At 43.8% G+C, this 24,287-nt stretch overlaps 1 protein-coding gene across 3 annotated transcripts in view; it reads left to right on the top strand.

Moving 5' to 3' along the window:
• The window catches only part of SH3KBP1 (SH3 domain containing kinase binding protein 1), a 312,729-nt gene that overhangs the window by 204,530 nt on the left and 83,912 nt on the right, over positions 1-24,287 (top strand). For all 3 annotated transcript variants that reach the window (XM_054581126.1, XM_054581125.1, XM_054581127.1), the window contains 2 exons: positions 5,945-6,020; positions 18,961-19,055. In XM_054581126.1, coding sequence (XP_054437101.1) covers positions 5,945-6,020; positions 18,961-19,055 — 171 coding nt within the window. The remainder of the gene's footprint in view (positions 1-5,944; positions 6,021-18,960; positions 19,056-24,287) is intronic.

Here is a 24,287-nt window from a genome sequence, read left to right as displayed (position 1 = left end):
GGTTTGTTGGTTGGTTGGTGGAACATCTTGGGAACACACTTTGGAAAATGATTTTAGAACAAGAGAATGGTGTGTGTGCGTGCCTGTGTGTGTCTCTGTGTACGTCTCTGTGTACACATACCTGGATGGTAATAAACCCTCCAAATGAGGGTCTTTGACCGTAACAGATAGGAAGGAACTTGAGAGAATGTGAGAGAGCAGGCTAGGATAAATATTTGGAAGTTATAGGCAAAGAAACGGTGACCAGCAGCATGGCTGAGATTGGATCATTCCTCATGGTGACCAGTAATTAATAGCAGGTCTGGGGTGTGCATGTGGGAACAAAGGAGTAAATCAGGGGCAACAAAGGTTGACAAAGACATCTCAGATGATGTGTTGTCACCAGTGACCAGGCTGGAATGAGCTGATACATGCCAGTAACAAACAGTGGGGCTGCAAGAAGGCCTCCTGGTCCGGTACGCCAAGGAAGACATCTCTCCTCATTTACCTGATGTGTCGTGTAGGGTGTTAGTGCGAGGGCAAAACCTGGGTGGATGGCATCCCCCAAGCTCCCTGCTGCATTCAGCAAACACTTACTGACCCTTGACTTCATGGAGATAAGCGAATAATTACCATCTAGATCCTACTCTCCAGGAGGGCACTATTTCTGAAGAAAGAGGAGGGGGGAAGCAGCTAAACTTCTAAGTGTAACAGAGTTAGCATATGCTTCTAAAGCAGTTGTGAATCTGATGAGGTCTTTGTGGGCAAACAGGCTTAATGTAACTCAAATTACCACTAACTTTTCAAGACAACCAGGGAAATGAACATTACATGAGTAACTGAAAGTCTTAAGCAGAATTTCATCATCAGAAGGTGACTTAATTTTTTTTTTCTTATACTCAGGTTATGCTGTAAAGCATATGCTGTAAAGCATAACCTGTTGGAGATGTCAGAATTGACATAGTGGTATATAAGGTATTTCAAAGGTAACCTCTGTCCCTAGACTGGAACTGCAAGTATATTTTTGTCTTCTACTGGAACGTGTGTTTTATTTTTCGAATTTTGAGTGGTATTTTACTCTGGCATATCTTGTGTTGTTATCAGATAGTTCCAGCTGGGCCAACCTAAGGCGAGTGAGTTGACAGTTGCTGTATAAATTTCCCAGGGAGTAGAACAGTCTTCCATTAGAGCGCACAGGCGCTCCATTGTAAGGGCGCTCCTTTGTGCTTGTTCTCACTGGCTCTGATATGAGCTGGCTCACGAAGCTTCTGCTCTGCTCCTATGGCTTCCTACTGAGCACCATGAAAACTTAGCATAATTCCATCAGCCAAAGGTGTTCGTGAAAGGACTGTGTAAAAATAAATATTAAAAGTTTACAGTGAGTTTTAATAGCAATTTGTGCATCTCTCTGAAATATGGTTAGAAAATGAAAGCTGAAAGGTTGAGGATGCGGTCATATAGAAATACTGTTTTGTCCCTTTCCCACCACTGTCTCCTGTAGCCTGTATCCCTCTGTATCCTTTGTAGAGTCAGGGTTTGGGATAACCATGCTGAATGGTTGGGCAGCCCTCAACACACCACTCCGGAGAAGCTGACGAATTGCTCTTTTAGTGCTTGCGGTGATGTTCAGCATCCTCTTGCCTTTTTGTCTGCTTCCCTGAGTCATATGGAACAAGCACTTAATAAATCCGAGCTGAGTGGAAAGGGAAGGAGCTCCATTAGATCCTAGTCTAGTAAAAGGAATGCCTTCAAAAAGCCATCCTTCATCTCATATTCTACCAGTGGTTTGAAAAGTCATCTCTTTTTGTGTCGATTTGTGTGAGGCTTTGTGTGAGCACTTGAAAAATGTCTACGTATAGTTTCTCAGAAAATCACCTTCTTCTAGAATAGCTCTCTGAAAGCCCGGACTGCCAACAGGGGGGCCTCACCAGTGCAGGGAGCTCTCTCCCTCCTCCCTACACATCAAACCGGCTGTCTTTGTGATTCCCAAGTTGTGTGTAGTATTCGTGGAGAGGGGTCTTTCAGAGATAGGACTGAAACTTCCTTCTCCTTAGCAATGTCCTATCATTAAAAAAACTTTTTACGCTCAAAGAAGTTTGCATCTAAATTAGAATAAAGTCAGAGGAATGGTTTTATACTGTATATAAGCAGGACCCTGGTCTCAGGCTCCAGCAGTCACAATGAGAAACAGACACAGTAGTCATTAGGGAACTGGATTCCACTGGACACAAATCCAGTGGTTGTATGTGCTATGAGTATTAACTTCTTTATTTTGGCACAAGAAAGAAAAAAAATTACTCGTTCCACTAACTGCAATCATATGGGGGTTATCTGTACTGGTGCTGTATTACCAGATCTTGTAGAGCTAGGAATATATATGATGCTCCTACCATACACAACTCCCCATCCCCAAATTTTATTGAGTACTTTTGTCAAGTGAGCTAACACGAGAGGGACTTCTGATATTAAATATTCAAAGGAATTAATTTTTGAATTACTTATTTTTAAAAATCAGGTTTTAAATGGAGATTAGGATGTGGTCAGAGAGACACAAGTTGACAGCAGCCTGGCGATCACTGTGGGGTGAAGTAGATTGATGACAATAGTCTATCTGTAGAGCTTTCAGCTGCACACAGCCATCCATATGGACTTCCACTCCCAGAGCAAACAGTGGCTTCTGAGTTGAGGGACAAGCAGACCAGAGTAATGGGATGTGGGTACTAGGAAGTCTTAAGCGACAAGACAGAGGAGAAGAGGAAATGTTGGGCTGAGCTATGGAGTGGAGCCTGTCCCTTCAGTCAGCATATGGCACAGTGGAGCTCTTGGCAGATCTCTCAGGAGGTAAAAGAGCTGTGTCAACACAGCCCCCAACGACAGGGCCGGTGCTTGTCCTGGGTAAGCCATCTTCCTTAGAGCAGCCAGGAGGGCAGGAACTCGGAACTCTGCCGAGGAGGCCACAAGGAGAGATCCTGAATCCTCTCCCACAGCCACTACAAGCTTCCCATCCTCCTTCGTGAACTGCAAGATGGATGAGAGATGTGTGGATGTGATTCTCCATTTTTTCTGTTCACTTTGACCTGCATCACAGCTGACCTTCCATGATACATGACCTATGTGTGTGCTGGAGCTAGGCATTGCTCTCATGATGCGTGCCCTTTAAAGGTTGGGGTCCTGTCCTTTTCATTCCGATTGATCAAAGATGTTTTCAGAGGTAGCGGAAGCTAGAAGCCTGGTGGGAAAGCAATACGTCACTGCCCTTCGTCTTGGTTCTTGTATTCAGCAGAAGAGCTGAGGAGAGAGGTTCTCAAATGGGGTGTTTGGAAATGTGTGGGATGTTGGGGTAGACACAGTGACATAAGAGCACTACAGACTGTTAGTGGGCAGGAGCAATGGTTGCTCAATGTCCTTTAATGTGCGACAGCCTTCTACAATGAAGGCCAATAAAGGAAAACGCTGAAGGGGCAGCAGGGTATGGCTTTCCCTGAAGGTTAGGACAGTCATGGGGAGCTGTCTGCTTGGCCTTTGAGGTAGTCTGAGCCAGAGAGGCCAGATGCGCTCTTACATTTTTTTATTCAAAAATCACCTTTCTGTCTGTCCATCCACCCGTCCATTTATCCTTTCAGTATTCCTTCGGTGAAGGGTCTCATGGCCACCTATGCTCCCCACTTTTTTTAATCTCAGTGATATTGTCATTTTGCCTATTCTACTAAATTCCATTTTTTTCCTGAACTGACTCATTTAGTACCAATGACACGTTCTTATGCCAGTTACGAATAGAGGAGATAGAAATAAGGTGGAAAGAGAGAAAGAAGAGGGCAAAAGGTGTTTTAGAACTTCTCTAGCTCTGAGAATAGGCACTCGCGTTGTTAGTCCAAGAAAAGGTATACTGTGAGCACTACTGGAAATCTTCCTCCGTCTCACACTTGAACGTGCATCAGAAACCTCTGGAGGGTGTGTTCACACAGAGACTGCAGGGCACCATCCCAGAGTTTCTGATTGAGAAAGCCTGAGGCGGGGCCTGGGAATTTGCTTTACTAACAAGTTCCCAGGTGATGCTGGTGCCGCTGGTTTGGGAGCCCTACTTCTCTGGGTCCGGGTCCTAGAGAAGAGACCAACACTTGAACAACTCACATCTCGCAGATGCCTGGAGGACCAGGCTGAGAGGGGCGGGGCTTGCCTTACTGGAGACCTTCAGCCGTGGCCCATGAGGAAGGATGGGGTTAAGGTCTAGCACCCCTGGGAGATGAGTTCAGTATCAGCTTCCCCGTCATCCCTGTTGCTGGGATCCACACAGAGGCCAGTGTGCTGGATTTTCTGAAGGAGTAGAAGAAGGAGCAGAGCAAGCTTTGCTTTCTCGTGTCTTTCTCTACAGAAGTAAGTGGATTTAACTGGTGGCCTTTCTTCATTTGATGTTTGCTAGCTTGGGCGCACCGGTAAACAAGGACATCAGAGATGATGGGCAGCGCTTCTTTTTGTTACAAATAAGAGGAAGTTGTAAGAATATACAACTTGCGAAGGTTTCTCTAAAGGAAGGCATTTGGTTTAAGCCCAAACCTTTGGCTGTCTGGCTGTCTCTCTCTCTTCTTTACTTTTTTCTGGAAAGTTAGGATTGGATATAGTGTTCACTGTTGTGTTCTCCTGATTTCCTCTCTCCCCTGTCAGTAATAACTGAAGTATTAATTGTTTTTCTTTGCTTCTTGCCAATGCTTTAACAATAGTGATGCTTTATTCCGGTCCCCAAAGGGGAAAAACAAAGAGATTGATGACAGTGCCGTTTGATGCATGAACGGGAATGTGAATGACACTGTGAGAGCATCTATTTTTTATTGTCATTCCTGATTTTTCAAGATAATCCTAAGCACAGTTTTTTCATCAAATTTGACCTTATGGCCAAATAACATGAAGTTTTTTTCTTCCTTGATATTTCCTTGAAATCACACAATGTTATTAGTTTGAGTGCTTAACAGCAGTTGAGGGGCGGCATAATATTTTGGGTTTCATTTTTTTATCTAATATAGAAAGCCCTGTAGCACTAAATAAAAATGTCACCATGTAAAATGTAAAGGCATTCTGTCACAAATGTTTTTAAAAATTCATGAGGGGCTGAGGATTTGATTTATCTTATCTTCTTTCTGTGATTTATTCATATTTAATGTTAGTTTCAACATTTGAAGCATGAAGACATTTTTCAAATTAAAAACTGTGGTGAATCAGTTTTATTTGAAGAAACATTCCACTGTGCCGGTTTTTGAATTATGCAGTTCATTTCTCTTCATGTGTCCAAGGGGTAGATATGTTTGGTTTTCCCAGTGGCCGGAATTCTCACTGGGGAAACCCTTCATTGTTGGGGAGGTAGATTCACCCAGCTCCTTGGTTTTGACAGCTGTTCCCTGGTATCCACAGCCATTTGCAAGGTGGGGGGGTTAGAAGGGGCTGCAGTAAAGCACAGTTGCCCTGGACACTCTGGCTTCTGCCTGTCCTCGCACCTACCCGTCCGTTCATCTGCCCTTCTGGCATTCCATCCCTTAATCCCATTCTTTCTTCCCTTCATTCACTCCCTCTTACTACCATTCTTACTCTTCCACTCCATAGATCCTTTTGAGCCCTTCCTCTGGGTGAAGTGTTCTTCCTTCATGTATTTAGTGAGCTTCTCATAAAATGAGGGGAAATGTACTTATTTGCTTGGCTAAACACAATCAGCCCTTGAGTAACAACATCAAGGAAGAATGGGAACGAAAGGTACTGAATGCCTACAAGGATAAGCCCTTTGTACCTGGTTTTCCTGCTTGTTTGTTGTTGAAGTTCAAAACAATTGAACTGCAGCCAATACACAGGGCAGCACAAAGCTTAAGTGGGTGGTTTTCAGAACCAGTTGTGAGCATTTTGTCCCTATGATCTTGATTTTATTCCTTTGCTTAACGGAGAGAATCATCTTGATAAGTAGAATCATCTTTTTCTTTCTCAGACTATTGGAAAGAAGTTACCTCCAGCCATAGCAACTGCAGACTCTTCAAAAACAGAAATGGACAGCAGGACAAAGAGTGAGTCCCTTTATTTATCCATTTGACATTTGATAGCAGCTAAGGCATTTTAAATAATGGAAATGCTCTGATAAAATCCTCACATAATCTTAATGGCCCTTTTCAGCACATAAGAAAAAAAATGCACATAAATGTGTTTCATTGGGTCCCAACAGTAAGATGGGCGCAATTAATCAGAACTCTTGGGCGGGGGTGTCTCCTTTATGAGATGTCGTTCTGTCCTGTCTTGTGTATCTCATCCATGTGCAGAGCCAGGGCTCATCCATATCTGTCGAGCGCATTTTGCAGAGAGATCCTAGAGAATGGCAACTTGAGCAATTTAGGGGTTCACAACAGACCTTCAAGTCATAGAGGCCTTATTTTTAGTGTGACCACTCAGCCACCACCCCCCCGAACCTTGTCTTCCTGCCGGCACCGCAGCACATCTCTGCTTGCCTCCCTCTAGATACAAATGTCTTTCTTCTCCTGAGCCAGAATACTCTTCCTATAATTTTTCCCCTTGCATTCTAATTCTAGGTCTGTATTGATATTGGCCCATTTTCCTTGTAACAGTCCTTTTACATATTTGAGGACAGTTGTCTCTTCAAAACCTTCCCAAAGGTCAGTATTCCCAATTCTAGAGTTGCCAGATAAAATACAGGATGCCCGGTTACATTTGAATTTTAGATAAACAATGAATAGCTTTGGAGTTATAAGTATGCCCCATGCAGTATTTGTTGTTTATCTGAAATTCAAATGTAACTGGGCATCCTGTGTTTGTATTTTCTAAATCAGGCAACTCTCCATTTCCTTTAGTCATTCCTCCCATAACTGGAGCATTCTGAATGTGCTCTAGTGTGTCTTTTCCCAGAAACAAGTACTTAAATTCCTTCTGGGGATTTTTTTTTTTTTAGCTTTAGATTTTCTTATGAGGATAATGTGGACAGACTACTAATCTAGTTTGGAGAGCCACAGATTAAGAGAAGATATACATATGTAATTATGATTAATGTAAGAGCAAGCAAAAAGATTTGTTCTTTTAATTGCAGAATAATACACCAGGAACTCCTTTCGTAGTGCAAAACAGGTAGTTTTGAGAGCAAACAAGGGATACTGCCTTAGGCACAAGCAAATTAATTTCTGGGACTTGCTAAACCAAAAATGGTGGTTTAGGTAAATAAATTCATGGATGATATAGATGCAGATGCTAGATGTCCTGTCTTGGCATTTAAGGTTCAAATGAACCTGCATGCCTTCCATCTATTAATGGTACAGACTGCATACTAATATAATGCTGTAATCCAGAGGTTCTCAAATTTAAGTGTGGCCCACCATCACTTGGAGATCTCCCGGCCATCATGTTGGGCCTCACCTTCAGAATTTCTGAGTCAGTAGATCTGGGGTGGGGCCTGAAAATTTGCTTTTCTAACAGATCCCAGGTGCTACTGCTTCCTGGTCTCAGTCCCACACTTCGAGAACCACTGTTCTTAGCTTACAAGTGTTCCTAAGGAGGAGCCGGCCCTGCATTTGTTTATGCAGGTTAAAGGCTTATCATGTTAAATCTACCTTCAGGCACTAAAATATTTGAGATTCTTTAAGAGTCCTGAAACATTTTTTTCGGGAATTGACAGTCACACCATTTCGGACACATTGCTCTTGTCGGACAGTAGCCCATCTTTCCTTCCATTCAATGGCTCATTTTGTAGCTATGCCTATTAACAAGTTTGTAGGTGATCAGGATTATTAGGGAAGTTGCTTGGGGGGCTGGAGTGGGCAGTAAGCAGGAGAAGGAAAAGGGGAAAATGCAGCAAACCTCAAAGGTAATTGGAATGTGGTCCCTAGGACAGGCTGTCCTTATGACATGAGACAACCAGTGGCCTTCACCACCCTGACTCGTGCTTGCAGAAATAATAATCTGAGAAGCAGAAAATGTTTTCTAATGGAAGAGAGTTTTAACAGACATGAAAGAGAACTTCCCTGTAGATTGTTCAATTCTGTCCACAGTGAATAGGACCTTGGTGTCTTGCAGATTCTTTTGCAGAGAGGTTGAGCAAGAGGGACCTGAATGTCACTTGTAAAAATGTGACACAAAACAGGGCAGTCTTGAGGGCATGCTTAAGTGACTAAACCTCAGGTCTCAAAAACTGGCCCCAGGATAACAGCATGTCCTTGATGCTTGCTTCTCACCCCCGGCAATGCCTGTAGGCAGGGGACTAAATCGTTTTTTGGAAGGATTGGGTGGGGTGGGGGTTAGCTGTGTTTTGGAGCAGTGCTGCTTAATAGAAAGATTATGTGAGCCACATACATGATTTTACATTTTCTAGTAGCCACATTTTAAAAAAGAAAAAAGAAACAGATAATCTTAATTTAAATATAATTTAGCTCAATATCCCAAGTGTTATCATTTCAACATGTAACATATATAAAATTATTCAATGAGATATTTTCATTCTTTTTTCATATGAGTCTTCATAGCCCAGTGTGTATTTTGCATGTATGGCACATTTCCACTCGGAGTAGCTACATTTCAAGTGCTCAGTAGCCACATGTGTGTAGTGGCCACCAATTGGCGGATATAGGTTGAGGGTTATTCTGGGATCTAAGATGGGCTTCCTGGGTCTGGATTGTAACACAGTTTTGAATGCTCAGCTCCTTTAAGCACGTAGGAGGATCGTGACTCTAGCCCATGCCTCGTTCAGTCCTACAAATACCTCCTAACTACGTCCGCCTACCTGAGTCTCTGGAAGCATTATGGCGGGGGCATGGGTTGTTAAGGAAGAGTGGTTTTACAGAGGCTGAGTGGTATGTTTTGGCCGAGAGTCAGAAAACACAGATTCTAGGACCAACTCTGCTATTAGCTGTGTAACCTTGGGCACGTAATTTTATTTCATTGTCTGTATTGTTTGTGAAGTCAGAGGGTTGTACTAGAGAGAACCCCTGAGGTTCCTCCCAGCATCTTCATCCTCTGATTCAATTCCAAATGTTTTACGATTCAGAGTGAAAGGTTTCTGCATTGGGAGACTCGAGCAGCCGGGAGGGACAAAAGTAAGATGTGAACAGTTTGGTAGGAACATGAGATGATGTCACTGGGTATAGGTGTAATTGTTCGTGTAGGAGGGTAGTAGGCCAGGAAGGAGAATTATTGCTGTCAGCGAAGCCTTGTGGGATGTTTGTTGGCTGACATTTTTCATGGACCCTGAGAAAGAATTTCTGCCGTTTAATTTCACTCCTCACATTCACTCTGGCTTTCATTTAAAGAGCAAATTCTGGGGTAATTATTCTTCCATAATGTCCGTGAGGCATACTAGTCTGCTAAAAAGCCCTCTCCATTGCGAACATTCTGTTGCTTCCAAATTTTGATGTAATATTTATGTTCAGGTGGAAGGACACAGAGTGCTGACCAGTGACTAGAAGTGACCTTGAGCTTGGGAGCAGTGTGTCCTTCCTTCTGGGTGGAAGACAAACCTATGTCAAAAATTGCCCAGCACTACACAGGAGAGGAGCTCCCTCCTGCACAGCCCCCTCCATAGCATGCTAAAATACAAACCCCATCAGGATTAAGAGTTACAATGATTCAAAAAATGTTCTTGTCAATTGGCATTTTCTGAGTGAAAGTGAAACTCAGCTGATCAGGATTTACTTGAACAGCTAACATCATCTCCCCCTCCCCTATAAAGCCTTTATGATATTGAAATTCATCTGAAACACATGCTGGGGAACAGATTGCCATAATTTTCATAACAAGAGGGAAACTGTCTAAATATTCATAAGTGGAGTGCCCTGAGGTTCTTCCAGCTCACCACATCTGGAGTTTCTCTCTTCCTTACTACAAGTGATGCAGATTTGTGGCCTCTCTGGGCTAAAAAAAAAAAAAAAAAAAAAAAAAAAAAAGAAGAACTCAGAGAAAGGACTATTTAGAATCTTTCTGACCAAACAGTTCAGTCTTCGAGATTCAGAAGGCCAGTGAGCAGGTGGGTTAGGGGAAAAAAATAATCCTTGACACAGTTTGTACAAAGGTAGATCAGGCTTTTGAATAAACGACTGTGGGGAAAGGCTAAGCCTTCTTGCCTAACCTCCCCTTGCTCAATCACTAGACACCGTACCACCTTTCTAATCACTTTGTTCATTGACTTGCTTCATTGAGTTGTTCCCTTTGATAGAGACACATGGTGCCTGTGGCTATCATTGTTCCCTCAAGGTGGGAGCTCTGGCTTTTACTTGATATTCCCACGTTATAGCCTAGAAAAGTGCCATGGACTCAGTGAACACATAACAAATTGTGTTTGAGCAAATGGAGAGTTATAAATGATTTCCCATTTACCAGGCCCTATATTAGACAGAGTCTTGTGAAATAGGCACGGTAACCATGGGTCTCCTTTCCAGGTTCACAGTCACTGAGAGGAGAAGGACATATTTATTTCCATCAGACCCTCAAGCTTACTTTGGGTTTCTGTGGGGTTAGTGGTGGTTACCCGTGGGCTTGACAAATCCTTTGTTCTTCCAGCACCTGCTCTAGCCCAGTCAGCCCCAGAGCGACAGGGCAAACCAAGCTTGTCCAACAAGGTCAGGTTTATTGGCTCATCGTGCCAAGAAGACTGTACAGGAGGACCTGTGAAGTGCTGCACCACAAAGAAAAAAACAGTTACAGATTTGGAGGAGGGGGGACTGAAGTGAAATGTAAACAAAGCAGTGTTCTGATAGGATCAGAGCAAGGCAGGGCTGTGTGGCAAGGGGTCAATATCAGGTCTGAATTGCAAGGGGGACCCAGGTCCTTTACCTTTGGGAACCACCAAGTTAACATAGATATGCAGCGCTGTGTCCAGAGTCCCTTACGTGAAGCTCTGCACTTGTGTGAGGAATCGAGGCTGTTTTCTCTGTCAAAATGACCGAGTCCCTTCGGCCAAGAGTGGAACATTTCTTTCTTAGTGATTATCAAAAAGCAAAGTTTCAGGTAGTCTGTGGTTTTAGAAGAAACTCTCTGGGGCAGTAAGAAAGCAGCAGTCACTCAGAGAAGGGCTTGCTAGGGCCCTTTGCAGCTATACTGTGTGCCTGGGAGAAATGCCATTTCCCATTCACTCTACAGCTGGCTGGACTGCGCTTGTTGCCCCAGCCTGACGAATGGCCGGGCAGATTTTTACTCTCTCAGCTTGAGCTAATTTTTGCTTTCTCACCACATGTTTAAATAGCAGAAAAAAGTGCCAGCTCTGTTCTGTTGGCTTTTCCCAGCCTTACCTGGAAACTGTTTTACCCTCTTTTTCGAGGGCAGGTGTTTTTGCTCACTTACCTTCCCCAAAGCCCGCTCATTCTTGGGCCTGGGAATTTGGGCACATCTAATTGGAAATGTGTTTCCTCCCACCAAGCGCTTTAGTGCCTCTCATACCTGCTATGTACTCAGGCCCCCAGGGTGCCTGTTTCAGGGGTCTCCTCTCTCCCTAGGAGGCACTTCTCATCAAGTGCCCCCAACACAGACCTTGCTGTCCAGACTGAGAGTGGGGAGGGGCTCTTCCTGTGAAGGTGCCCCGCCTGCCCTGGCTGCTGAAGACCTGGATTTCAAACACAGCCCTCGTGGAGGAGAAAAGCTAGCTCCTTTGTGTTATCTGCGGATTCCCTTTCTCCCAAAGACTCAGAGCTGCTCTTCATCTGAGCAGGAGAAAGTGCCAATGAGAGGAGCCACGATCTGTTCCGTACTGGCGAACAGAAAGGCTTGGCTCGTTAGATTTCTTTTCTTTATTCTTTTTTTAAATTGCTCTTCTCTAAGTGAGAGAATAAAAGGTGTCATAATTCATAGTTGTGAAATAATTTGAAAGTCGCATCCCCAGCAGGATCCAAGATCAGAGGTAGTCCTGTGATTTGGGTTCGCGGTCAGCTTTTTCATGAAGGAAGGCGTTGGACTGGAGTTGACAACATAGTGACGTATGCATCGTGTTTCACTTCCCTGTCTGGATTTAAGTGTAGACCAGGGTTTCTCCACCTTGGCACTATTAACATTTGGACCAGATCACTCTTTGTTGCGGGGCTGTCCTGTGTCCACTGTGGGATGTTTAGCAGCAGCTCTGGGTTTCACCCACCGGATGCCAATAACACCGAACATCTCCTCTTCCCCAGTGACGAGCACAAATGTCTCCAGGCATTGCCAGTGTCCTCTGGGGAGCAAACTCACCCCAGTTTTGAACTGCTGCTGTAAATGGTAGTAAGCCCCCCCCTCCCCGAGCACTGCTGCATCTCCGCTGCCAGGCATACAGTTGAAGCTCGGGTGATATTTATTGAACGAATGACAAACGTAGTGTTCATTTCTTCCCTCCCCACTAGCCCCAGATCCTCAGACTCTGACTGAGGACAGGACTGCCCATCTAAACCTATCACACAGCACAGTCCCAGTGCCCCCGCCGCCCCCGCCGCCCCCGCCGCCACTGCCACACTGGTCCACGCTCCACATCCTCATGGTTGTTTTGCTCCTTTCTAGCATTGAATCTATGTATAGTATTTATTTATTTATTCCACTTGGGATGACGGCTCATCCATTTGTTGCAGACTTTTTAAAATGTATTTGATGGTTGGTTGCAGTGCCACACCCCAGCTGAGGATGTTATATATTACATGGTATGTGCAAAATGTTTCCTTTCTAAGGAAAAACCTGAAATATTCTATCTCCACGGCTTCTAGATAAGGGATTCTGAAGTGGTAGTGTCTCAGATATTTTTCAGTTTAATGAAAGAATTTCACATTTCGAGGCCAGTGAAAGTAGATCCCACTGAGCTTGATCCTTTTCTTCTGGTCAACCCCCCCCCCCCCCCGCCCGCCAAAGAGTTCTAGGTGTGACCTGGTACTTTCCACCCCTGCTGAATGTTCTGGAAGGCTTACTACTAGACACCATGACACACAGGGTTTTGATCTTCCTGTCCTAAAATTGAGCCCAGAGAATTGTCCTGGATTTAATTGTATTTCCTTCGTGTGTGTGTATATGTTCTGCCTGCTGATATGTTTATTCTTTTGTTTTGCTTTCATTTTTTTAAGCTGAGGGTATTTTTTTAAAATTGGTTGGTTGGGTTTTTTATATGAATAGATTATAGGACCAGGTGGAGGGAGTCATGGGATGTGGGCATGTGAGTGCAGTTCCTTAAACAGTCTGTTTTTAATTTCATGTAAATTTCTACAAGTTTAGAGATTGAGGTAATGTGTTTTGGGAGTGGGGGTGTGAATCTTGACTTGTTTTAATAGAACAAGTTTCCAAAATTGGAAGCCAACCATTAATTAGTAAAGGGGATCTTGATCTGGAATGAAGCAAGGGTTTCAGCAGTGTCCTTGAACCTTCCAATATTGTGCACATTTTCTCTCTACCTTTGAATGTATCTTATGTTTTTTCCTTTTTCTAGAAAGAGAAAGTGATTGCTTTTTATTATCTTCTTAAAGGATTCTAAGACCAGGAAAAAAGCTTAAGAACTAACTTAGGATTTCAGTCTTATGCTAATTCATTAGTATTTTTAAATCTTTCTAAAGAAAAAAAATAGAGACAAAGTCATCTCAATCACTGGATAAATTGTGCCTTTCTTTCTTTATGTGCATGTGTGTATTCATTCCTGTTTGATCTCTGACCAATTAAATCCATCTAATTGATGAGTAGGTGGAAAATGCCTGCCTCCAAAAGTTAATTTTATTCCCTTCCTCTCTATCTCTGTCTGCTGTTCATTTAAAATTTATATCTTCCCATGTCCAAAAGGATTTGGAATTATAGTCTTCTTTCAAGACATATCAAATACCTCCTCTTTCGTGAACTCTTCTCCTGAATGTAATCTTGCCTTTCTCTGGCACACCGCAAAAGTAGTCCATCATAGTGAGTCTGTGCTATTTGTGTTTGTTTTTTCTTTCTGTCCTTCTTTTCCCCTTGCCTTTTCCAAGCATTAGGCTGTCACTTCCATGTGAGGGTGGGAGGTGGTAGTTGGACTGACTTGTATCTTTCAGGCCCAGGAACTGACAATATCGTTTTCATGGGGATGACTTAATACATTTTTGAATTAAAGTGAGGAACATCTTTATTCCATGTACCATAAAATTAAAATCATGGTCTCAAGAGTTAATACATTTCATATACGCTTATTTTTGAGTATCTTAAAACCATTGGTACATCCAAATCAACATAATGTTTTTATTTTTCAATACTGCTGAATTCAGGCCCAAATGCCTCAGGCAAAAACAAATTCCTATTTTTAATATATCATAATTTAAAATGTGAGGCTAATAGGTTGCCGTATTTGGTCACAAGCATCCTGAGTTGCAGTGCCTGTGACTAGTACCCTGCAGTGTCACAGCCCACAGGGACCTTGGTCTGGCCCAGCGAGCTCCTTGGAGACTCTGGTGTTTCATCGAGATGTTTTTGGGGACCTAGGTGGGAGATGGGTCAGCCTCACTCTCATTAAAGAACAACTCTGTTTTTCGTTGTTTTATCTCGGAGTTTAAACTTGCTAAAAGACTTCTGCTGAAGTTACCCAAACTCTCCTCTTATCCCTCCTTGGCTGGTCTCTCATTTCTCACTGAGGACACTGAGGTCCAGAGCTACTGCGTGATTCCCTCAGGTCATGTGCTCGGGACAGCCCAGCTGGGACTGAAGCCTGGCTTGATTGCCTTTGACTCGACTCCTGGCCCAGAATTCCCTCATCCTACTTTGCTGCCCCTCAAATTTTCCTCCACTTTATAGATGCCACTAGGGGATCATGGAACATTTAGTGGGAGCTGTGTCAGGTTCTGGAGATACAAAGAGGGGCAAGATGTCCAGGAACCTGCTTCATGGAAGGTGATGGTTGACAATAGCCAATGGCACTGGTATCTCCTCCTTTTATGTAAAATTAAAATTAAAGGGGACGGGGAGAGGTAAAAGAGGGTAAAGAATGGATAAATGGTGATGGAAGGAGACCTGACTTGGGGTGGTGAACACACAATACAATATATAGGTGATGTTTTATAGAATCGTACACCTGAGACCTATATAATTGTATTAACCGATGTTGCCCCAATAAAATCAATTAAAAATTGGCCCTTTCTAGATAATTCTGTGTCTAATGCCTCACAGTATTCTAAAACTGGGTTATGGTGATGGTATACAACTACATAAATGTATTAAAATTCTTCAAACTGCCCAATTAAAATGGGTGAATTTTCTGGTATATAAATTATATGTCATTAAAGCTGCTTTTCCTACAGGCAGGGGGACACCTGCCATCCTTATCTTCTAGGGAAGTTGTGGGCATAAAACAAAATGGCCCTGTGAAACATTTTAAAGGCATGCTAGTATGTTTTGTAAATGTTTTGTCACTGTGTGGGTTACATGTCAATTCCACACTCATTTGTTGACCTCCTACTATAGGCCAGGTCCTAAGGTGGCAAGGGAAGAGTTGGAGGCAAAAGGAATGACAGACATGCATAGGAAGAGGCTTCTAGGGGAGACAGATTAGAGTCAAGTATCTCAGAGGAGGTACCTGGAAGTGTCCTCATTCTTCTGCTGAGTTCTTCATGTCAGGGTGCCTTCTGCTTTAAGTAACAAATATCTACCTGACCACAAAGTGGTGGTAACCAATAGAGTTTCTATTAAATCAGATAACAAGATCTAGGGACAGGCCTTCTGAAGTTGGTTAATAAGACAGACATCTCAACAGTGTCAGGGCTCAGGGTCACCTCCTGAGACTGATTTTCTTGGCTTTCCTCTCATGGTTGAAATATGACTGCCACATTGCCAAACATTGTGTTGTCTTCCAACAAAAATGAAACAATTTTGAAAGGAGAAAGGCAGGGGCAGCTGTTTTCCTCATGTCTCTCTCTCTCTTTTAATTCGAGAGCAAAATCTAACAGCTTTCCCCACCCCCACCCCCAAGCAGATTTCCTCTCCCATCTCACTGGCTGGAAATATCACATGCTCACCCTTAAACCAGCCCCTGACAGAGAGGCATGAGAGTAGTAGTATTTGCCTAGATGCACTGTGTTCATCCTTAGGACTGTGGGAGGGGTCCCTCTTCCTGAGTATAATCCTATAATAGGATTCTGTGACCTGCGAAGGGGATGGGAAATGGCTACTGGGAGGTTAACCAACAACATCTACCACACTTAACTTTTTTGGTGAAAAAGAGTAGAAACATAACTTGTCCCTTTTCTTTGTTGGCCATGGTATCTTACCTTCTTCATAACACATCTCCATGATTTTGATCCAATGAATCATCCTTAACACGGGACTCTGCAGAGCAGTTATTCAATAACACTACCTTGGTTTCACTGTTGGAAGTTTTGAGGTTGAGTAGTCCTATTTCACTAGATAGTTAATAGGAAAATTGGCAGGGAGCTGTCATTATCCAATTTAGAGATGCTTAACTTTTTTCCTCGCTTTAGAACATTTGGCCGATTCAGAATTTGAGAGATTTTTTTACTACTAATTAGAGAGGGCTAGAATGTTGGTAACTATGTGGTCCTCAGAATCTTAAGGCAGCTCGGTACTGTGGGATTTAGAACTAGTGCCCCCTCAGCACAGCTAATGAACAAAACGCATTAGGGGCCCAGAGTACCTAAGACAGCAGGTTTCTAACTCTAGGATAGGTGGTATAACTGATATCTTGGAGACATGAACAGAAAGCAGATACATCTGATTGGAACAAAGTAAGTCCTCCTGTCTCTCCTTCCCTTCTTTTTCTCTCTGTCTTATCTAGACCATCCCTAGACCACAGTGTATCTGTATTACAGATTTTTTCTTGTCTCTTTTTATATATCACTCTTTGATTGATATAACATTAAGCATAATACAAAACACAGTTCAGTAACATAAATTGTACTATGGACAGTATCATTGTATATCTCTCTAGGTTATGTGATCTGTTTGCAAGAACTGGCCTAATTTGGGGGAAATATTTAAGGCCATTTAAAGCCATTAGGACCATTGACTTTGATGCAGAATAATAAATGCCTGTCCCAGTATTCTCTTGAATTTTTCTTTTTACCTTCTGTTTTGAGTCATCAAAACCCAGTTTTCTAAGTCTTAATTTCCCAAATATCTTACAAATGTTTTTAGTCTTTTAAACTTGTGTTTTGTATACATAGAGAAGATTTAACATCAGATAGACTTTCAAAGGCATATAATTGAGGACATATTTGAACTGATTTTGAGTGACCTTGATGTCTCGCCCTCTTCGGCAAGGGCTGCCATGTGTTCTTGCTGATGAACAGCCCCTTCTATGAACAGGCAGGTTCCCGCAGAGAGGCCATGGCATACATTCCTACAAGGTCGCCCCCTTACACATACACCTGTGTGTCAACATTTGGTCAGTATTTGTTGGCTCTTTGTAGTTGACACAGGTTTACATAAAAATATATCAACATCGGTCTCTTAAGATGTACCATAGTGAGTCTTTTTCATTGTTTTGAGTACCACGTCAGCTTTGTAACAAACACAAATACACTGTGATTTGGTGATGTGTGGAAGAAGGTAGTGAGGGCAAATTCTGAGCTTTTTGCTCTTTGTAGATTATCTCTACTTATGCATGCATCCAAAGAGTGTATGAAATGGTATATAAAATAGAGAGTATATAAAATATATTCATGCCTCTGGTCCTATTTTGTTCATCAGTTTATTTTGTTCATTAGATTCCACATATAAATGAGATCATATGGCATCTGTCTTTCTCTGACTTATTTTGCTTAGCATAATGTTCCGCAGGTCCATCCATGCTGTTGCAAAAGGTAAGAGCTCCTTCTTTTTTACAGCCACATAGTATTCCATTGTGTAAATGTATTGGAGCTTTTTTAAAAAAAGATTTTATTTATTTATTTTTAGACAGAGGAGAAGGAGAAAAAGAGGGAGAGAAATATCAATGTGTGGTTGCCTCTCAAGTGCCTCCTACTGGAGACCTGGCCCATAACCCGGGCATGTGTCCTGACTGGAAATTAAACCGGCGACCCTTTGGTTTGCAGGGCAATGCTCAATCCACTGAGCCACACCAGCCAGGGCTGTATCAGAGCTTTTTTTAATCCACTCATCTACCGATGAGCACTTGGGCAGTTCCTACATCTTGGCTATTGTAAATAATGCTGCTATGAACATAGGGACGCATGTATTCTTTCTGATTAGTGTTTGGGGATTCTTAAGATATATTTACAGAAGTGGATCACTGGGTCATAAGGCAGTTTAATTTTTAATTTTCTGAGGATATTCCAAACTGTTTTCCACTATCTGCATTCCCACCAACAGTGCACTAGTGTTCCCTTTTCTCCACATCCTCGCCAGCACAGGTCTCAGAGGAGCACGGGGTGGGTGGGGGGATTGGAAGAGATTTACCAAAGTACATATATGCATATATGTATGGCCCATGGACACAGATAGCAGTGCGGTAAAGGCTAGGGGTGGGGCTGGGTGGAGGGGGGCAAAGAGGGGGGGAAATGGGAACATCTGTAATAGTGTCAGCAATAAAAAAAGAAAAATGAAGTATATTTAATGGTGTCCCAGGAGTTAGCTGGACTAGCACGGGATTTGGGATAGAAAGACTGAGTTTAGAACCTCAGTTTTAGCTTTTATTAGCTATGTGTCCTAGGACAAGTTAAATAATATCCTTGAACTTCAATTTTCTTATCTGTAATTCCTTTAAATATAGGTTCAATAAACAAGGCTTTCTTTAAAAGAAAGCGTATATAAAATATACACATTTACTTTCCTGAGACCGAGGAAACCTTTTTGCTTTTCTGCCTGAGATAAGCAAAGCAGTCAATGGCATTTCATGTCATCGTGTGATTTTTAAGGGGGAAAAAAGGGGGGGAATAAATATGCATAAGCCCAAAATGAGAAAACTAAGAGCGATCCTTTCTTCATGCAGTGGTTACATCCTGTCTCATAAGTGTGCTTTTCCCTGAAGTTAATGTGATGGAGAACATCTTCTCCTGGACCAGCTCATTAAATAAAGCATTTTAAAGGTTGTGTTTTCTTTTCTTCTTGCAGCCAAGGATTACTGCAAAGTAATATTTCCATATGAGGCACAGAATGATGATGAATTGACAATCAAAGAAGGAGATATAGTCACTCTCATCAATAAGGTAAAGCAAAGGTTCCCTCCTGCCTTCTAAACTGTGAACTGCTTTGAGGTGTTGACTCCGTGGGGCAAGCTTTGTTTTAGCCCTTGAAACTGGGTTGCCGTGGTCCTGAGCTCATCAGGACGACTTTGGCATCTTTTCTCTTGATCAGGCAAAGCCCAGTATATCCAGGTGAATGAATGAACTTAAAAATCAAATAGATTTGGTTTGCCTTGGAGCCAGCTGTAGATTTGCATGGCTCTGGAGAATATGTCCATCTCAGAAGGGCTAACCCAGAAGGTGGCCTTCTTGGCTGGAGACCCAGACTGCACAGCAGCCCTGGCTACAAAGCCCTGGGTCACGGTGTAGCCAAGGAGAGACTTTAAAAAGGTAGGTCATGCTTCAAAGGCAGAAAGTACTTAAAGGATGTTTGCTCCTCAGATCAAAGACAGGTAGCATGCTTGAGAGAATTTTGCCTGTCTTGTTTGGGCTAAGAAGGTTGAATGATTTTATTATCATTATGGGCAGAGTCTTGTAAACATCCAGAGAGCTATAAAATCTGTCTGAAGTGATGCAGCTTAACAGGGTCTGGGCCGTGTACTGTTTATGCCTTCATGCAGTGGTACTCGCCAAGTAGGTGGTTGCAAGATAAATTTTTTAAGTGACTCTTAGAATGTGTGGCCTCCTTTCTGAGGTATGGGAATTTTATGATGGTCAAGTATGATGAAAAGCTGAACCATCTTTAAGATATGTAAGGTGGCTTTATTCTTATATCCAGGTGAGTGGCAGGGAACACGTAATTACCTTAGCACAGGTATCATGGCTGCCTACACTCATGCAGGGCTGGAAAGCACTGGCAGAGTGGAGGGTTCAGGGACAGGGGGCAGGGGACCGGGGGTAGTGTGGGACGTAGGCCCTGGGTCCCACTGCCTCTGGCCATCGCTGAGAAGGAATGGACCACGTTTCCTGCCCCCCGCCCCCACCATTTCCTACCCTAAGTGACCAGTTTGCTTTACCTTTATAATCAAGGAAATTACCTTTAAGAAATGGCTGCCGAGGTTGTGTGTTTTAAGAGCCTGACCCAACGATACCAGGCAGCTGATGACCCCAGAGCTTAAGTAGCTTGTGAAAGGTGAAATTACCTTAGGGAGAGAGCTGGCCTTCTCACCACTCAATGTGAAAGTGGTATGTTAGGCAATGCTAAGGGCGGGCACCTTTCTGGAATAGCAAACTATTCCCTGCTCTGCTGGCCCAAGAACTCATCCCTCTTTTTACCTGTAAATAATCCTCCCCGAACTTATTTCAGTGGATATCTGTCGGTGTTTGGTGTTTTCCGTGGTGGGAGGAAACCAGAGTAGGGCAAATGCTGCCCTCTTGTTTCTGCCAAGGAGGCTGGGCAGTGCATGGAGCACTCCCTGTTTTGAATCAGACCCTTAATCTAACTGTGGGGAGAGGGGAGTTGTTAAGTGGGTGTAAGGCATAATACAAATACTTTGGCGAATAGCACATACACAGAGGAAAGGGGGGAGCACTTTCTCCTGCGATGATAAAGCGAGCACGGAATTCAGTAGCTCCCATTCTTGATAGTGGGGGGACTCACTTTCCTGTTTTGGATTGGAAGGGGGCAGCCTCATTTTAATTGAAAACCAGGTGTATCAATTAATATTGAATAAGGTTTTGGGAAAAGAAAAAACCGCTGCGGATAGTCCCTCATCTGAACACTTCTATTTCTATTGCATCATGCTATTCCAGTCCCTGTCATTGATTACATATGATAAGAGCACATTCATCTTGACTGTTCCCTTCCTACCTCCAGTCTGATAAAAGAGCTTAGTTAGCAAGGGATTCTCTTCTGGTCCCACCCACACTGCCCCAGAACCTAGGGATTCTTCCCTCCTCCGTCTCGGCCACTTCCTGTCCCTGGTAGAGCCAGGCCCAGGCTGGAGGCAGCTCCTTCCTGGGACCCGTCCCTCTCCCAGCACCCTCCACCATGCCTGTTCTGCAGGAGAGCCCTGGGGTGGCCCAGGATGGAGGGTCACTTCATCCCTAGCACCCCAGTCCCTTCTTTTTACCATCCTATAGTGGCGCTTTGCCCATGTAATCCCTCTGTTCCAATGAAGGTTTTTAGTGACTTCTTTCTTGTAAAATCCAACTCAATTACATTATGCTCATTAGAGCGTAGGCTAGCGTCAGTCTGGCCTTCTGGCCTTGGTTTATGTCACTGTTCTACATGAACGAACTCTCCCAGGATGTTCCAGTCCCACTCGTGTGCCCTCCCTAACTTGATGCAGACCATATTCCTGCCACCCGGATGCCCTCTGCCTACCTATTCAGCTAGTTGTTCAGTAGCTGATAATACACCAGTCTTAATTTATGCTGTCTCACGTGCTTGGACCCACTGTGAGCTTCTCACTTTAAAAAATCCTTTGCAGCACATCATTTCATTTTTATTATTATTTTATATGGTCTATGAAATCAGGTCTCTTGATATCCTGAACCTCTGCAGGTTTTGATTTTTATTCCCATGAATGATGTAGCACTCCAGTTTGTTGGAAGCAACATGTTACATGGACAAGTCCCACGTAGGCCACCAACTCAGAGAAACCAGGGTTTGAATCACAGCCACACGACTCCTGGCTGTGAGTCTTTGGGCATGTCACTTAACCCCTTTGGGCCTCAGTTTTCTCACCTATAAAGCTGGTCTCGCAGGGATGCTGTGAGGATTTACTAAGATGCTGGGTATAAAGTGCTTCTCACAGGGAGGGGTCTGCCTGTGAGTGGTACCTGTGATCCTAGGAATTGTCACTTCAACTTCAGCTGCTCTTTCTCTGATCTTGAAATGGGAGTGAAAGGGCTCTTGTGTCTTGGCCCAGTTTGCTGCTAGGTTGGAACGCTGGGACGTGAAGTAGGTAACCATGGTGAAAAATCTACCTGAAGTAGTTCAGAATTCACAATGGGTGAGATTTCAACAAGAATTTGGAGGAAAAGATGGGCCATAAATATTTTGCCTGCTGGAAGTGGGAAAAATGGAGTCTGAGTCTATGAAATCCTGCTGACATTATAGAAGATTCTTAAATCTTCCTCTGAGTTAAGGAATCACTCAGAGTTCCTTTAGATGATTGTGTGCTATTGATATTGTAGAGTGAACAGCTTCACCCTGATGTGTTTAATGTGCATTTGGATATGCATCTTTATTACATATATAAGTTGCGATGAAAGACCTGAATTGCTGCTCTCTGAAATCTGATTGCTTTTGCCATAGAGGTTCTCAATTTACCCCGAATTCCATCCTGTTTTTCTTTCATAGTCAGTTAAGGTGGTTTCCCGTTGCCCCGCTTTCTGTGCTGTGGCAGGTGTCATAGGGCAGGCGCTGCACTCATTTTGAGCCCTAGATTGTCACTTCCTGTAGATTTCTAGAAAATGACTCAGACACCTTTACTGGGAGTGCTCTCCGCGATTCCTGAAATAATCTGCCAAGACCCCAACTATTTGCGTGCGTCCCTGGAAACTAGGATGAAATGTGGCAACCCAAATGGTTTGTTTTTTAGTTTATTTATAAAGATTTCTTGTGGATTTGGGAACATTTCCACTTGTGCGAAACACACCTGTGTTTAGCTTTTATTTCCAGTCACCCCAAAATAGCTCCTTTGTCAGCGCTCCCTCTGCTCCCTTCCCTGCCCTTCTGATTTGTGCCCAGAGTGTGGCTGAAAGGGTTCAGAAGCCCCTGGGTCTGGCGTCCAACCAGAGGAGCTCCCTGGAGAAGGACTGAGAGCAGCCTGGTAGGGGCAGGCCAGGCTCAGCTGTGATGATGGCCACCATTGAAGGGTGCCTCTTGTTCTGTCCACTGCCGCTTGGGGTCAGTGTCCCAGCTGCGGAGGGAGGGACGATGTTTTTGCCCTTGGCTTCTAGCCTCCTGGCCTCAGAGTGATGGTCTTTTCCTCCTGGCCACTTCCTTCCCCAATCTGGGAGGGAGGGCTCCCCCATGTGACCTGTTTGTACATAAGGAATCTTCAGGTTAATTTCTTATGAAAACGATCCCCTGAGTAGCTGTGTCTTTGACCTTTACTGAAGCAGACACAGCCCCTCTGTTGCTTCTTGGGTATATGCCTATTTGACAACATGAAGATCAACACTAAGAAGAATACTATTCTTGGCTAAAATCATGGAGCAGTGGAGATGGAGTGAAGGGGAAAGAGACAATATAAGCCAGTATTAATGGTCAGGAGGATAGAAGCACCCTAAAGAAAGAGGGAACCCAGAGGGTTCGATACAGGTAGAAATATAAGGTAACCACCGCACAAAAAATCAAACTGGGAGTTACACCTCTGCCTAGGCATTTATCAAACCAGGGAACCCAAATGTTTGGCGTTACCCCTGCGGTGAAAGCAGAGTTGGGACTTGCTCTCCGTCTCTGCCTCAGTGTGTCTTCCTCCCGTCTTTCCCTAACTCACAAATGGCTTGATCTACCTGCACGCCTGCAGCTTCCCAGTGCAGGACCCTCTGGGTCACTGGCAGCAGGACCCCAGGATGCCTCATCACCCCTTCCCCACCCCGCCGGTCTCTCCCCGGCTCAGCCTCACAGCAGGCCTGGGAATTGGGTGGCACCACGGGCTCTCTGTCCAGATTAGCAAAGAAGAAATGGGTGCAGCGCTGGAAGCGACTTTCCCAAGGTTCTTATCGCAAGTCAGTGGCAGAGCCAGGGCAGAGGTGTCCCCTGACCCCGAACTCAGGGGCTGGAGTGGGCAGGGCGGTAGTGTCTGAACTTCCTGTGGGGCAGTCGGATGCCTCGGGTAGGTGGAGCTCCATCATTCCCAGAGCTGAATCACCCTTTGTTGCTAAATATCTAGGGCAAGGGCCTGTGGGGTTTTTTGTAAACTGATGACATTATCGTTATCTTATCAGGACAACACTGTCACAACGCCATTACCCTGTCCATGTGTTTCTTTGGCATGCATTTTGGTGTCCGTGCTTCTGATCTCTTCCGGTCAGGATTACCCATGACTTTCCGATTCCATTGTCACTTCCACAGAAATGAAATGATAAGTCAGTGCAGAGGAAATGATGAGCTCAGCGCAGGGCTAGTGTTGGTTCTTTTTATGCCCAGAGCCCTGTTGTTCTGCTTCTTTCTTCTGCTTCCCTGCCAGTGCATTCTGCCTTCCTCTTTGTTCTGGGCCCATGTGCCACAGAGTTTTCTGCTTGCTTTTACCATAAAACAAAAAGGACAGGAATCCTGAGCTCCTTACTGAGTTGTTCTGT

This window comes from Pteronotus mesoamericanus, unplaced genomic scaffold (assembly GCF_021234165.1).
Source record: "Pteronotus mesoamericanus isolate MK-2021 breed Mesoamerican mustached bat unplaced genomic scaffold, CSHL_Meso_final contig_65, whole genome shotgun sequence".
NCBI classification, from domain to species: domain Eukaryota; kingdom Metazoa; phylum Chordata; class Mammalia; order Chiroptera; family Mormoopidae; genus Pteronotus; species Pteronotus mesoamericanus.
Note: the sequence above shows the minus strand (reverse complement) of the source record. Positions and strands in the feature narration are given on the sequence as shown.